The 16,699-nt window shown below is 47.6% G+C and overlaps 1 protein-coding gene across 2 annotated transcripts in view; it reads left to right on the top strand.

Moving 5' to 3' along the window:
• The first annotated feature begins 1,855 nt into the window (after nt 1–1,855).
• The window catches only part of LOC116590858 (neuroendocrine protein 7B2), a 53,057-nt gene continuing 38,213 nt past the window's right edge, over nt 1,856–16,699 (top strand). For both annotated transcript variants that reach the window (XM_032343214.1, XM_032343212.1), the window contains exons 1-2: nt 1,856–1,965; nt 3,409–3,641. In XM_032343214.1, the coding sequence (XP_032199105.1) occupies nt 3,416–3,641 (226 nt within the window). In that variant the 5' untranslated portion in view covers nt 1,856–1,965; nt 3,409–3,415. The remainder of the gene's footprint in view (nt 1,966–3,408; nt 3,642–16,699) is intronic.

Here is a 16,699-nt window from a genome sequence, read left to right as displayed (position 1 = left end):
GAGCAATAAGGTGGCACAGGAGATTAACTGTACAATTACCTGAATTAGTGGCTTTTCTGAGATTAATAATAATGAAAGATATTTATTTAAAAAAAAAAAGAAAAAACTACCCTGAGATGCCTCGGTGGCTCAGTCAGTTAAGCATAAGCTTTCAGCTTGGGTGGTGATCCAGGGTCCTGGGATGGAGTCTCATATTGAGCATCTTGCGCAGCGAGGAGCCTGCTTCTGCCTCTGCCTCCATTCCCCCTGCTTGTGCTGGATCTCTCTGACAAATTAAAAAAACTACCCAGATGTCACTCATTTTTGTTTTCTGAAAGCTAACAGTATAGCAGGACTATGAAGGTGAGTAGTTTGGACAGTTATGGAAGTTTAATTTTAGATTAATCTCTTCATTTTATATAAAATGGAGATAATGTTACTCAATATCTGGTCAAATGATAGGTGAATATACTTAACACAGTTAAAAGTATGGACATAGGCACTAACTTCAAGGATTACTTTGTTCTTAATAATTGTAAATAAAGATCTCATACAAATTACCATGAGCAACAAACAATACAATTACGCAGGACTTAAATTAGAAGGCTGCTTGGCAACATTTTATGATCACTAAGAATTCAATATTGGTGTTTGATCAGCATCAAGCCCAGGGTATATTTGTCTTTAAAATATTAACTTTCCTATGAAGCAAACCTTTTGGTGTATCTCAATTTCCATTCAAAACAAAAGCAGTAAAATGTAATGTCTTCTCCACTTTTCCAAGCACAAAATGAAGGTAACACTAAGCAATGTTAAGATAAAATTCTGAATTGAAAAACTTCAGTATGTGTAAGTAATACTAAAAATCCCAGCATGATCTTTGAGCCTAAAACCAGTAACAGCATTTGTCCTGTTGATCTGCATGACTGAAACAAAAAGCTGGAAACGGGAGTCCACCAAAGAAAAGACACTGGGAAGAGGGCAAGGCTTTAGACCAAAAGGCCGTGTGTCTTGTGAATGAATTTTGTGGCTCCTCTTCATTGCATAAGATGCCTTAGCTGAGCATGGATTTGCTGCATAGAGCCAGGGTAAAGGAATCTTGGATTCTAGCGTCAAGTTAGTTATTTTCTGGCCCCCAGGTACTTCACTCATCCCTAGTCTTGAAAGAAAGTTGCCACACTCTATTTTATGGTTTTACATCTCAATATTGTATTTGGACTAAATTCACATGTTTAAGGTTGTCCCATAAATCTTTAACAAAAAATTCAGGGTCTACCTGGATAAATTTCTGCAATGTGTAGGGAATTCAGTTTCTCTTCAGGCCAAAGAAATCTTACTTGATAACTGATCCGGAAGTTTAAGAAATAACACTCAGAACTAATGTTCCAAGAGGTCTTCATGTTTTTAGAGTATCACTTCTAACAGAAGTTTCTAACATCTTGTATTAAATAACCCCATAGTTTTTCTGCTGAACGAAAAGGCTCCTAAAAGCATACTTACTATGTACCCTATCACTGCCATCATTAAAAGTTCTTAGGATCTCATCTTCCGTCTCACCTATCATTGCCCCCTTCTTCAAGCTAGAAGGCTAAAAAACAAAAAGACGAAAAAATCCGAAGATGGCAAAATTAAACATGTGGTGTTGGGGGGCGAAGGGCCAAAGTGGTGATTTAGCACATTTAGATAATCGCTTATTCACCTTAGAAAAGGTGAATTACTTCCACAAGGGTCGATAGCTAAATGAGCTCCAGGATAAGTGTACGTGGAATACGTGGGTTGAACGCTGCGTGACTCAGAGCAGGAGCCACCAGCATCTGGCTCGCGTTCTGGGGCCTCCGAGCGAGGCGCCCTCCACCTGCTGGGGGAGCGGTGGGGGCGGAGCTAGGATGAGGAGGGAGGTGACGCACGCGCGATACGGATCAGTCCGCTGGCGGCTAGACCCCCGCCCGAGCGCAGACCGCTGCAGAGTCCTCCGGCTGCCCCTCGGTGAGTCCTGCAGTGATGCCTGCTCGCCCCCCTGAAGCCCACCCGAGACGCGCGGGTTTTACAGGATGGGGAGGGGAGCGGGCGTTGTGCTGAAATCCTTGAGCTGGAGGCTGGGAGCAGACAAAGAGTGGGTGGGGACTAGGAGTTCGGTTATAATAGGAGGGAAAGAGTATGGAGGGAGGAAATTAGGTAGCTCATCAGATCGGAACGGTGTTGGCCAGGGGTTTAAATGAAACAAAGACATCCTGCGTTCACAGCAGGCCAGGGGAAGATGGAGGTGGCTGGAGAGGTTGGTGTCTGCCTCCAGCTTTTCACGTCAGAATTTACTGCCTCAGCAATTTGGGGAACAAGGTTCCATATCTAGGGGTGGCTTGAAAAAGCCTTGCCTTTACAGAGGAAAAAAAAAAAAGGTAGGTTATGAATATTGTACTTTCAAGGAAGAAAATGCATCCCCCAGCCGCCTGCATAGAAGAAGAGTCAAAAGGAGGGTTTGCACAGCCATTGCCTGAAGCGTCCGTCTTAAACAGGTTGGGCAGCTGCGGAGGGAAGCGGCAGGAACATTTGTCCCCTTGTTCTGTAGGCTTCTGGTTCCCTAGAAGGCAACGTTTAAGACAGGTTGACTCCCCAGTGCAGTTTTCTCCCTCTCCCCTCACCACTGCCACGTCCTCAAATTCTAATCTCTGGAACCCAGAGACAATATTGGCAGCGTCATTCTGACAGCATGGGGGCTCTGCCTGGCTCCGCGCTGATGCCCGCAGCAGCCCTGTCACACAGGTGCTTTCCTCATGCCCGCCCTGCAGACCAAACGGGGGCATGTGGCCAGGACCCCTCAGCTTGCCTCTTCCCGCCTCCAGGACTGCAGGACAGGCCTGAGCTGGCTGCATTTTCAGCCCCTTCAGCTTCTCAAATGTAGTGGATGTCTGCTGAGCTCAGATGTTCCCTTCCACTGCTCCTAACCTTTCTGTGCACCTTTCCCCTTTGTGTCCTCCTGACTCCTTCCTTGGAACCTCTTTTCTCCCCCGGGACTGGGAAAACTCCCCATGTCCCTCTTCCTCTCCTGCTTTCAAAATGGAAGCAAGTTCTTGTCGTTGGGTTACTTGCTTTACTAAGAGAGGAGAGAGGGTGGTGGCGTTAGGGGTCATGAAGCCCTTTCAGGGAGCTGCAAGCAGAGAACAAGGAGTGAGAACGGTCTTTCCTGGCTGGTCTTCCCAAGGCTGCCACGTGCACAGGGAATTGGCTATCTCGGGTTGTCCTGTTTCTTTAACACCCTTCCACAGCAGATGTTCTGCCCACACTGGACACTTCAGGCAAGCGCAAACCCCTAAGGATTTTTCGATGCAGCCCCCACTGGGTGGTTGGTCCTTGAATCACTCACCTGCGTGATTGATCATCACAGTGGCCAATGGGGGCCAATCGATACATGTTTGGTCTTTTTTTCTGCAGGTGAAAAATGGTCTCTGCAATGGTTTCTACCATGCTCTGCGGCCTAGTATTTTGGCTGACTTTTGGATGGACTCCAGCATCTACATATAGCCCTCGGACCCCTGACAGGGTCTCAGAAACAGATATCCAGAGGCTGCTCCATGGCGTTATGGAGCAGCTGGGCATTGCCAGACCACGGGTAGAGTATCCAGCTCACCAGGCCATGAATCTTGTGGGCCCACAGAGCATCGAAGGTATTTACTGTGTTCTCCCAGTTCAAAGCTTCCAGTAGTACTTAAAATAACGCATGTTGAAGAAACTATTTCCTCCCTCCGTTTCCCATTTCTTCTTCTTCTCAACAGTATATACATGCATGCTTCCACATTAAGAATAGAAGTACTGGGGCACCTGGGTGGCTCAGTGTGTTAAGCCACTGCCTTCTGCTCGGGTCATGATCTCGGGGTCCTGGGATCGAGCCCCACATCGGGCTCTCTGCTCAGCAGGGAGCCTGCTTCCCTACCTCTCTCTCTGCGTGCCTCTCTGCCTACCTGTGATCTCTCTCCCTCTGTCAAATAAATCTTAAAAAAAAAAAAAAAGAAAGAAAGAATAGAAGTACCAAGAGAACAGGGACCTAATCTATCTTACTCACAGCTGGAGCCCTAGCACTTTGCACAGTCCAGTACATTAATATTTGAACGAATAAAGGAACATCTAGTGTTATCCCTAAAGAAAGATTGGAACCCAGACTCCTCGTCTCCTCCCATACTGATCTTTACGGAGCTGTGTCCATCTGATTCTCTCTTTGAGTCATTGCCAACCAGCATTTGTGAAAAATCCTTAAAACGCAGGACCTATGGGTTCGGACTTGGCTCTTAGGGATGATATCGTATAAATACGAAGGGAGCTGAAAGAGGTACTGACATTGAGTTTCTGTCAAAAAATGTTTTTTGAAATAGTTTTGGTTTTTTTTTTAAGATTTTATTTACTTATTTGACAGACAAGAGATCACAAGTAGGCAGAGAGGCAGGCAGAGAGAAAGCAAGGGAAGCAGGCTCCCTGCTGAGCAGAGAGCCCGAGGAGGGCTCCCAGGACCCCGGATCATGACCTGAGCCGAGGGTAGAGGCTTTAACCCACTGAGCCACCCAGGTGCCCTGAAATAGTTTTAATTGTAGCAAATGTTACTTAAATTCTTTTAGTGTGGCAAGACCACCACCCCGAATTTTTTTGATGTTTCCGGAAATGTCATTGTAATACTTATATTAAAAAGCGGTACTTTGTTGTTTCATGATTTATTTGTAGAGAGAATCTGAATCTATTTCTTAAAAGTTGGAGACAAGCAGGTGCCTTATTTCCATGCCTTGCTTTGTATGCTCTCTGATTCTGAACAATCTCTTTCTCCAGTGAGGAGGAGCCGACAGCAGTAAGTTGGTTAATTTAGGTTAACTGCAAGGGAGCACTCCAAATCTTTGCCCGTGTAAGTGGGTCCTGAGGAAAAATGTGAATTCTCTCCGCGTTTTGTCAAAATGCGTAACCAGCAAATACTCTTCCGTATGGATGGATGATGAATCATTTTTCCTGAGTCTGTGATTTCCTACAAATGCCATTTTCCCTGGAGACTGGTCAGTGCCGTGGGTGTTGTTGATAAACGATTCTCGTTTTTGTCTTGTTAACCCGTAGTTGTAAGCCATCAAGAGGAGATCTACCTCTGTGGGATTGTTGTCTGTGTAGGTTGGCATCAGATTAACAGATAACTTGAATCAGCAAGCGTGCAAACCTAGCACAGGGCTTAAATCGGAGTAAATCATTGCCACCTCTTTAGGGAGAATCTCACTTCTTCCCAGCACCCGCCGCCTGTCGCTTCTAGCATAACTATCCACTTCAGACCAGCTTTTTCGAGACAGTAGATATCTGCCCTTTTACCACAGTCAGTGCTTGATTCGTCCCCCCGCCGTCGTCATGGAGAAAGCTTTCCCAGTTTCCATTAATACCTGATGCCTGATCATCTGTGTGGAAGGGAAAGAGCAGCTCCCTGGGCGGGCAAAGCCTGTGTTTTTCCAGAGCCTCGTTTCCTTTGACTCTGTGTCCCATTATTTAGCGCCCACTCCATGCCAGCCCCGGTGCAGGGCCTGGGGCAGCTGTGTCCTCAGAGAATCTCGGGCTGGGGGTGGGAGCGGGGGAGAGGTTACCACCCTGCACCATGTATGGCAGGTTTTGGGGGAGATGTCCAGACAACCAGCCGTCAGGGAAGCGAAGAATAGGAGTAATTTATTCTGCTTGGGAGTGGATGGGCATGGCTAGAAGGAGATACTTCTTTGGAGAAGCTACATTTGATTTGGGTTTGGAAGTCTGAATTGGAATTCAGCAGGGAATAATACCAAAGGAAAAGGCATGGAGCTTTTTTTTTTTTTTTCAAGATTTTATTTATTTATTTGTCAGAGAGAGAGAGGGAGAGAGGGCACAATCAGAGGGAGCAGTAGAAGGAGAGGGAGAAGCAGGCTCCCTGCTGAGCAAGAAGCCTAGTGCAGGACTTGATCCCAGGACTCTGGGATCATGACCTGAGCTGAAGGCAGATTCTTAACGAAAGAGTGAGCCACCCAGGCATCCCGAGACGTGGAGCTTTGAAAGAGCAGGACAATTAGGACAACTCAGAATGAAGAGTCCTGTTTCTGTTATGATCCCCTGGGATGATGTGAGGTCATCACCTATCAATGTGTCTGTGCAAGGGATGAAGATTGGTTTGTGTTTTAGTTTTCTATTACACTGTAACAAATGACCACAAATTTAGCATCTTGACATAATGCCCATTTATTATCTCACAGTTTCTTTCGATCAGGAATCTGGTGTGGGTTTGCTGGGCCCTCTGCTCACTCTCATCAGCCTGAAATCAAGGTGTTGGCAGGAGGCTGGGTCGTCTTTCACACTCATTAAGGTTGCTGGCTGAGTTCAGTTTCTTGCTGCTGTAGGACTGGGGTCCCTTCTTGTCATCTGTCAGCCAGGGTCCCTCTCAGCTCTTAGAGGCCACCCCAGGCCATAAGCCACAGGGCCCTCGCACAACAGGGCCAACTTGCTGCTTCACAGCCAGAGGGAGAATATCCCTTTAGTCCCCTAATTGTAATGATGGTGGTGGCCATCCCATCACCTCTGTCACTGAACAAAGGAGTGACAGCCTGTTATATTCACAGGTCTCACCCCCACTCAGAAGCCAATTATGCAGGTGGCAATCCTGGGGGTCCTTTTAGGATTCTGCCCATTACAGCTTGGATGAAAGCTAATACAAAATAGTCCAAAGACTTTGGGGAAGAAAAAAGCCTGGCTTTTTCCCAGCCCTGGACCTTGGCACTTAATTTGTTGGTTGATCTCATATTTATTTGAGTGACGATAGCATTGGTTCAGTTCATCCATTTGTTTGCATTGTCGCTGCTCATTTACTCCTGCTAAGTCCCAGGCCTCCGACAGATGGGTGTAGTATCTTTTATACTTATTGTAGGATTTTATTATGAAGGACCCAGTTAGAAAAGGGGTTTTTCTTTCTCATTTTTTATAGAAAGGATAGACATAATGCGTGTATTCTGGTGTGAATTTTGACACACGTTTAACGTAGACTGTTGGCGAAGATGCCTGAGTTTCAGTACCAGTGCCATTATTTACTAGTGATGTGACGTTGAGCAAATTCCTTAACTTCTCTGTGCTTCCATTTAGCTTGGGGATAGAATTTGAATTTCCTGAATTTACTGCTTGAATATGAAGTTATTACTTGCAAGCTGGTAATATTCTGGTTCAGAAAAAAGGTGTTTGCATGCATAATTGCACTACCATGAAATCATTTCTGAATGAATCACTACCACACTGGAGATGACTATGACTGGACTCTGAATCCCTTGCAGGAAGGTCTGTTTAGTATCTAACAAATGGCACATTGAAGATAATTTTCCCTTCTTTTGTCTACTTTGATTAATTAATCTTATGATCCTCAGATTAATCTCATTAGTAAAGATACATATTAGCTCTCAAACATAGGGTTATAAATTAGCCTTTCAGTATAGGATATAAGATCAGTATAAATTACCCATATGTCTCATTAGAAAACTTGCCCTCCTTTGATCTCATACCTCTTGTAGCTATGGTACCATTTTGCTGCTGCTCTTCCCAGCATCCGTTCACCATGCACTGATGGTCTTCCCTCCCCCCCAACCCATTCTCTCCTAGTCCATGGTTCCTGCCCCTTATTTGTCAGGTCAACAAGTATTTCTTGAATGCCAGGCACTGTTTTAGGTACCGGGGAAAGAAACATGAACCTCAAAGACTGGCGGGACAGGAGAGATACAGTCCCTACGTAAGTTACAATATGTAATAAGTCAGATGGTTATAAGTGCTCTAACAATATAAAGCAGAGGAGGGGGATGGAGGAAACAGCTCAAAATTGGAGTCGGGGCTCCTCCCTGGGAAGATAAGCTAAGTTCTGAGAGCTGGAGAGTGAGCTGGGTGGTAGGTGGAGAAAGGCATCCCAGGCAGAGAGCTGCACATGCAAAAGCAAGGAGGCTAGTGTGGCCAGAGCCCAAGACAGGGGAGCATGGTCGGAAGGAGCCTGGAGAGGGAGGAGGCTGGGCACGGGGAGACAGAACTCCTCCCAGGGTCTTTGGCTTGTCCTCTGAGTGTCTATCCTTGAAAAGGATCACTCCATCTGCTCTGTTGAAATAAAGTCTTCCTACGGGGAGGGTGGACTAGAATGGGGGAGCTCATTTAAGAGGCACCTGTGATAATCCAAGGGAGAGATGTACTAGCACGATAGGTAGAGAGGCAGCGAGACATGGGCAGATGGTGGGTATATTTTGAAGCTAGAACCGACAGGTTTTGCTGGTAGGTGGGAGGCAGGAACTGAAAGAAAGAGGAGTCAGGGGTGACACCAAGATTTTGGCCTGAGGAACTGAAAAGGAACACTTTTTTTCCCAGAGGACTACACTGAGCCTCTCCGGGGAAAGAGTTCACGTTCAGCTTTCCACCGTGAATTTTGAGATGCCTTAGACCATTCTGTTCAGGGCCGGCCACTCTCTTGCCACATTCACCGACGTTCTGCCTTCATCATATTCAACCTTGGCAGCATTCAGCGCACTGGACCTTCTTAAAACCCTTGCCTTTCTTGGGTTTTGCACCAAGATGGCACACTCTTGGCTTTCCTCCTTTCCCTTTTCCCCATTAACTCTTTTCTTCGCTGTCTCCTTGGCAGTTTTCTGCTGCTGCTCTAAGGGCAGCTTTAAGTTAATCCGCTCTCCAGGGCTCAGTGCTGGCTCTGTTTCTTTTATTCTTCTCAATTCTCTGTCTAGGGGATTTTGTTTCTTCTCTTGACTCCAAATGCTATTTGTTTGCTGATGACGCCAACATTTGTATTTTCAACCCAAACTTGTTTCTTGTATATCCAGAGACTCCTGTGAATTGTTAAATTACCGTATGTCAATCCTGATTTCTCTACCACCACTTTCATCAACCTGTTTATGTCAGTCTTTTCTGTCTAAATGAATAGTGCCACCACTTAGCCATGCATGCAGGCTAAAAACCTGTAATAAGCCTCCATTTTCTCCATTTCATGTCATACCCAAATTATTAGCAATTTATTTCATTTCTGTTTCTAAAATACATCTGTATTTGCCTGCCCTCTCTTTCCTCTGGCTCTACTCCAAACACCCTCGTTCAAGATACCATTGTGCCTGGCAATGAATTTATGAAAGTGTCTGTGAGAAACCTCATCGCATCTACTTTTTGTTTCTTTCAAATTGTTCTCCATAGGAAAGGCAGAGTTACACTTTAAAAATACAAGTTTAAATCCCATTAATGTCACTCTCCAGGGTTAAAATTCAATCAATGGCTTCCCACTGCACCTGGGTTAAAAGTAACACTTCTAGGGGGCACCTGGGTGGCTCAGTTGGTCAAGCAACTGCCTTCGGCTCAGATCATGATCCTGGAGTCCCGGCATCGAGGCCTGCATGGGGAGGGGGGGTCCCCACTCAGCAGGGAGTCAGCTTCTCCCTCTGACCCACCCCTCCTCTCATGCTCTCTCTCATTCTCTCAAATAAATAAATGACATCTTTAAAAAATATAAATAAAATAAGAATAAGAATAACACTTCTTGCCACGTCCTGCAAGGATCCACACCTCCTGCACACTCTCCCTGCTAACCTCGCTCTGCCGCCCACTCCCACCTGCCTCGCTCTCACCCCGGTCACACCAGTGGGCTTACTCCAGCTTCACACCTTGTGCTCTTCCTTCTCTGCTGGCAGATCTTCCTCTTAGGTCTTGGTTTCAAAGTCTTCTACTCAGAGAAGGCTGCCGTGACCGCACCTGCTCTGAGTAACACCTATTCTCCGTCACGGTGTCCTTTTTGGGGTTTTTGTTTTGTTTTTTTCTAACCCCCATAGTATCTTTTATAATTTATAATTAGTATTTGTTTCCTTGCTCATTGTCTGTCTCCCCATTGGAGTATAAACTCCATGAGGCTCTTATTTACTGCTTTAAATCCAGACAGTAGGCACACAGTTAATATTTGAAAAACGAATAGATACATACTATCAGGGGAAAATATATCTAGCAGCAACAGATAAGTAAATACTATTTGACATCTGGATCTGTTGAGGCTTCTCTCCTTTCAGTTCGAGGCAGGTGTTTCTTTTCTGTTCCATGATTTATTTATTTATTTTTTTAATCTGTCTAGAAGGTTTTGCCCAGAGCTCAGAGTGATATGCACTGAGCAAGAAGTCTGTTGACTTTGATGGTGACTGAGAGGTGTATAAAGTTGGTTCCCTTTGTATTCCTGTCTTGTTGAGACCCAGGAAGGACGTTTTGCAGTTTCAGCACTGAACCAGCAGAGGGCCAACCAGACATCGGAGGATTCCCGAAACTTGGTAACCAGCCTCCTGGTTGATGGGCTAATTGTTCAGTGGTCACTGGGGAACAAACATTTGCAATAAATGAGGACCAACTTGTGGTTTTATAGAGAAGAGAACACGGGGGCTGAGGGCTGGCCATATTGTTCACTAGTTGTGTGTGACCTTGGCAAGTTCTGTGAGCCTTCGTCTTCTCCTGTGTCCAGTGGGGCTTTCAGCCCACTCGGTAACGGGCAGTTGGTGGGTGCTGTTAGTAACTTCTCATTCAGTGGATTACTAACAGCACATTTTCAGGCTCTCCTGGCTTTCCCCTGATAGGATTTCTGACGACTCATCTGGTTAGCGGTACCGTTCAGATAGGCTTGAGTGCGTTTCAGCAGTGGCCATCTTCCCCTGAGCCCAAAGTTGCTTACATGTCCCTGGGACCTACCTGAATGGCTACTGTGGTTCTCTTGTCCCAAGAAACAAGTGAAGCTACCAGCTGGCCGAGGTGATTCAGAGAGCCGTTTGCCAGGGGACAGAGACTCCTGGGAGCCAGGAGTGGCTCTCCCAGCTGAAACTACTGTTGGCCTTGGATGAACCCAACCAGAAAATATGCTTTGGTTTTCAGAATGTTAACAGCCTCAGGTAAAAGAGAGTCTCCTCAGCGCCACCGGTTCATTTTCCCCGCAATTCTAGGCCACCAGATGCCTAGCTCTGTGATAAGACCAGGTAACAAACCACCGGTTAGAAATTTGTAAACGCTGGCATTTGATGGTTTCAAATAATTTTAAAGCTATATTGCTAAGCATAAAAAGGCCCTAATTTTTTTACAACGCTCACTTCTGGACCTCAGTTTTTTTCTTTTCAAAATTGAGAGAACCAAAATTGTTTTCTTAATAAATATCAAAGGGAGAAAGAGTCCTTTTAGGGTAAAACCTATTTGAAGGGGCAGATCCTAAAGGAGCCTTAGCCAGCCTTTGACCTCTGTAAAGGACTTGCAGTGCTTCCATCGTGCCACAGGGGGGCAGCAGTTGCTTCTCATTTGAAGGTTGGAGGGGAGAGTGACTTCAACCTTGACCAGCACCTGGGCCTATTTCTGGCTAGTCTCTCTGCAGTTGGGGGAAAGAATGGGGCTGACTCTTGATATCCTGACTAAAATCCGTCTAGGCTGCCCTCATCCTAGGCGAGCCATCGAGAACACTGGGTTGGCTCTTTAGGAAGTGAGGGCTTCTTGTTTGTCCCCTTTGGGGTTGCATTCAGCACACCCTCAACTCAAATCCTTAAAAAAAGTCCCTGGATGATTTCCAGTTTCTCATCTTGCTCAACTGCATGCAGAATGAAAAATTCAAAAGGAGAAGGGGGAGGTTTGGAGTTTGGGAGGGGGATGTGAAGGCAGGACAGGAAGATGAAAATAGTGGGTGTCTTTCTGTGTTGGGTTTAAGTTACCCTGGGCCGTCCAGAGGCAGGCGTCCAGGAGGCGGGTAGCTGTATATGATGCAGGAGAGGTGCTGGGGTGAAGGGAAATATGTCACGGTCGTCCCCAGGGTCGCAGTGGCTAATGCCGTAGGAATGGAGGAGGTGACCCTGGGTGAGGGTCAAGGAGAAGGAGCAGAGCACCTAAGAAGGAGGCCTGGAAGTCTCCTACCAGAGTGCCAGGTAGAGGAACCTGCGGGGGAAGCAGAATGACAGGTCAGAAAGCACCAGAATGATGATGTGCACAGAAGACAAGGGAAGAGTGTCTCAGGAATGGGGAGTGCTCCGCATGGTAAAAATCTGCAGAGAGGTCACCTGAAACCAGGGCCACTGGTGTAGAGTGTTCAATGGGCGGGACAGCACCAAAGTTACTGGGGGGCCTCGGGCAGAAACTGTCAGGCAGGAGACAGGGAAGATGACCCTGGAGGTCAGGTAAGAGACAGAAGACTGAGTCATCCTTACAGAGGGAATGGTAGGGATGCGGGGCATAGGGCTGAAGAAGGTGTTTGTGTAGGTTATCGTGCCAGGAAGGGAGAGATCTGAACTTGCTTACGTGCCGATGGGCCAGAACCAGTGGAGGGGGAGCGCGGAAGACGTGGCATGAAAAGCAGAAAACCGAGGGGTGTAAGCTCCTGAGCAGGTGGGGCGGGATGAGACCTAGAACGCAGGTGGCCTGAGTCCGGCCCTTCCTCTGCTGGGAAGAAAGGGAAGAGGCAGAGGGGCGTCGGTGTGCAGTGAAGTTTGGAGGTTTGGGTCTCAATATTTGCAGTCACTCTGTACTATTTCAAGCCACATGCTCAGAATTAAAATAAGGATACAAGAAGGAAAGGCAGTGGGTTCCCCAAACCTTGCTCTCTTAGAGATCTCATACACCTGGCCTATACGGGTTTTGATGTTTTATGAATTTGTATTAGAAAAATTCAGTTTCCCTACTGTGTCTCCTCCCCCTTTACTGTCACATGGACACCACACTCACAACACTTCTAAACCGCATGTGCTGGGGAGGGAGAGGTTCCCTTCACCAGGCTGCTCTGTGACCCGGGCTGGGTAGTCTACAGTTCAACTCAATTCTGACACTACTTCCCTAGAGGTAGTGTCAGATACCACAAGGCTCCCCGAATCCAGACGCCAATCCCAAGTCCAGCTTGTCACCTGTGCTTCTGACTGCCTGACTGTCAATCTGAGTTTCCCACCACCCCTTGTTTGTTGCACTGATTTTCTAGAGCCACTCACAGAAATCAGGGAAACACTTACTTATATTCACTGGTTTATGAAAAGATATGATGAGGAGAGAGATATACAACCAGCGGAAGAGATACTGACTCAGGAACTCAGCCAGTGGGCGAGTTCAGGAGGGTCCAGAAGGAAGGAGCTTCTGTCCCCATGGGGTTGGGGCGCATTACCCTCCCCATGTGGATGTGTTCACCAACCTGGAAACTCCCCAAACACTGTACTTTTGGGGTTTTATGGAGGCTTCATTACATAGGCAGGATCAATCATTAACTCTGTTTTCAGCTCTCACCCCTCTCCGGAGAATGAGGGCGGGACTGAAAATCCCAAGCTTCTAATCACAGTCTCCTCTTTCTGTTGACTGGCCCTCGTAGAAGAGCCCCCCAGGAACCTCCCCCACCCCCTCGCCCCCCGAGTCATTCCATTAGAACAGAATACACTGCTCAGAATCCTCAATTCACTGGCTTTGCTTGTACCTCCTCACTCAGGACCCAGGTCCCCTCAAAATGCCTTAAATATTTCTTGAGATCCCAGAGCCCAGCACAGGCATGACCTTGACTGGAAAGCATTGATGTGCTGCCATGGGCACTTACCCGCTTCCCCCTTCTCCTGGTCTCCTTCAGCTGGGTTCCACCTCAGCGCCAGCCTGCAGCCTCCAGCAGCCTCCGGCGGTTGTAGCCTCAGGGATTTGTGTTAGCACGTATCGGGTGCCGAGGCCGGGGGATATCCCTCAGTGACCTCATGCCCCTAAATCCTACACACTTCTCAGGAAAACCGCTTTCCCTTTTATTCCTCACTGTTCTGTGCTTTTCATAGGATCCACAGGAGAGGTTGGGTGGGGAGGGAAATCTAAGCATCAGACAGCAGGGGGCGCTAAGAATCCCTCCCTTCTCGCTGACCTCAGAGGCCAGACTTGTTCCTGCCACGGCTTGGGCAAGCCAGACCTGACTTTCCTTCAGCAGAAGCTGTTTCCTTGGGAACGGGGGTGGGGGGCTGTTTCAGTGGGTGCGGGCTGCCCAGGTCCTCGTGCAAACTGGCTTCCAGCAGGTGTCCTCCTGGACATGCTGTTCTGTCTCAAGCCCGAAGCAGGTTCAAGCCAGGCCCTTGTCTCCCATCACCTGAGACACCCAGTCTGGGCCAAGAGCGAGACAGCCAGAAGCTCGCGGCGTCCCCAGGGAAGCCAAGTGAACAATGTTCCAGATGTAATTGACCAAAGTGGATCACGCACGTGGAGGAAATGGAGTAGTAGCAACGAGTATTTTATGGTTTGCAAAAATACTTTCCAGTACTCTGTCTCATCTGATAGAACCTTTATAGCAGTGAAGAAAGTGTAAAGTTGCCCACAGTCACACAGCCTGAGCTTTACGAGCTGGTGGGCAAGCCAGCTGTGTCAGGCTTGAGTGTGTCTCTCCCAGCAGCTGTCTTCCATCCCCGTAGACTTGTATAATCCTGTGATTCTTAGCTGAGAAGCTGTAATGATGCTGGGAGTCGTGGTAAACCACATGAGGATTCAGGCAGATGGTGTTTCTGGGACGCGAAGTTTCAGGAAGCAAATTTTCTGACAGACTGCCCTCTTGGAACAAATTGGTGCAAATACCTTGGGCACCATGATTTGGAGAGAAAGCTATTGAAGCAGGCTGGAAGGGTTTAGCAGACCTCAGCTTAGCACCACAATTAAAATTAAGCATGCATTTTTGAGCGTGGCGTGCCATGGAGTTGGAGTAGTGGTAGGGGCACGTGGTGTTGGGGGTGTGTGGCGTGGGTAGTGTAGCAGGATGCGCACCGAGGCAGGAAACCCAGGGCTCGGTCCTGCCTCGGACCAGCTGGGTGGCACTGAGCAAGTCCCTTTAAGCTCCGTGAGGTTTATTTTCCCATTCTGCACACAGAGGTAAGCGATCCAGTCCATCTTATGGGGCTGATAGGAAAGTCAAGTTAAATAATGGATAGAACAGTGTTTTGGACAATAGAAAGCGTCACACAAACGCAAAGCCTCATTCTCATGGAGCTGCTGCTTTTGTTCCCTCACATGTATCTCCTGGTGGTTGGCTCCGGGGGTAGAAGATGGTCCTGACTGTGATCATACTCTGTGTTCTCTCTTCCTTACATCCTTCCCCTAAGTGTGGCCTTGGAAAACTGCCACCAAACGTCGTGAATCTTTGGATGAATGGGCTTCCCTCTGGTCTTACGAAGTGCTCTGCCCTCTCAGTGCTCTCCTGAGGAGCCTGAGCCACGTGACTGTGCTGAGGATGGGTGCTTTCCAGAAACCCTGGTAAAGGGCAGCTTCACACTCAACCACACTCTGTCCCTTCTCTTGTCCTTGTGGCTGTTTAAATACTGTCTTTTAACATGAGATAAGTTATAGAAGCATCTTTTTTTATTTTTTAAAGATTTTTATTTATTTATTTGTCAGAGAGAGCACAAGTGTGGGGAGGAGCTGGCAGAGGGAGAAGCAGGCTTCCTGCTGAGCAGGGAGCGCCATACGTGACTCCATCCCAGGATCCCGGGATCATGACCCAAGCTGCAGGTAGACGCCTAACAGACTGAGCCACCCGGGCATCCCCAGAAACATCTTTAAAGTCAAGAATTATATTTAGTCGGCTGCTAAGCCAAGCACGAAGCACGGTTCTGGAGACATCAGGGATGGTAGCATAAGGGGTGAGCACGGGGAGCTGGAAACCGCGCCCTTCGTGTCTTGAGAGTGGGCTGTCCACGTGTCGGCATGGCTGGGAGGCAGCGATCAGAGCTGCCTTGGAACCATGCGCTCTATCAAAATGTCGTCTAACACATTTCCGGTTTTGTTTATTGAATAAGTAATCATTGAGCGCCTACTACCTGCCAGGAATTATTGCCTTCGTGCATTTCTGAAACCAGTAAGCAAACCATCTAAATCATTACATTGATCTTCATAAAATAAGCAGGAGTCAGGCATTATCTTCTTTTAACCTGTTAGTAAAGGTTAAATTCTGGAGGAATGGAGTTGTTTTAGAGATAATTAGGAATTGGAGCAAGATTTGGCTGCTTTTTGCCGTACTGCTCCATCCCTGGCTGGGCTTCCCATTGGTGTGTCGGTCTGGAGGCATCCAGACCTGCAGAGGGACAACACAAGAAACATCAGGAAGGATGAACTGTGTTTTCACGTACCGTCTCACCCTAGTGAGGGGACCGGCTAAATGGACATCAGAAACACTGATATCCAGGGAAGGGGTTGGCCCAGAAGAGACATCACAGATGAGCTGAACTTGAGCCGGACCTCCTTTAGGAGGGGTAGGAGGCGGGTCATGGAGACTCAGGCTCAGGCAGCGAGAAGCCGGAAGAAATACACTATTTAGCTAGTACGTGCTGAGTGTAGCGTAGCGATGGGGAGAGGCGGCAGCAGCAGGGAAGGCTGGACACTTTGAAGAATGTCATGGAATTTCTCTACTTAAGAGCATCTGGGGAATAGGGCGTGTGGTCAGTATTGTTCAGAGCCCTAAGACGCCCCGAGGAAGCTCCCAGCCCATCGCCCATCACCTGAGCCGCGGAGTGTCTTCCAATCCTCTCTTTTTGCAGATAGAAGGGCTCCCCGAATCTGGAGATGCCCTCCGCGGGAGGGATGGCGGTCGCAGTGGTATTGGGCGGGCGCGGGGATTGGATATTTGTCTTTGTGTTTGACAAATCCGTGCCCCTTTGGTGCCAACGTCATTGGGGTTTCTTCTATCACTCAGCACTTAGGGATGTCAGAAAGATCCAGGGAACATGTCTTCTGCCGCGCT

The sequence above is a fragment of the Mustela erminea genome, chromosome 5, assembly GCF_009829155.1.
Source record: "Mustela erminea isolate mMusErm1 chromosome 5, mMusErm1.Pri, whole genome shotgun sequence".
In the NCBI taxonomy this organism is placed as follows: Eukaryota; Metazoa; Chordata; class Mammalia; order Carnivora; family Mustelidae; genus Mustela; species Mustela erminea.
Note: the sequence above shows the minus strand (reverse complement) of the source record. Positions and strands in the feature narration are given on the sequence as shown.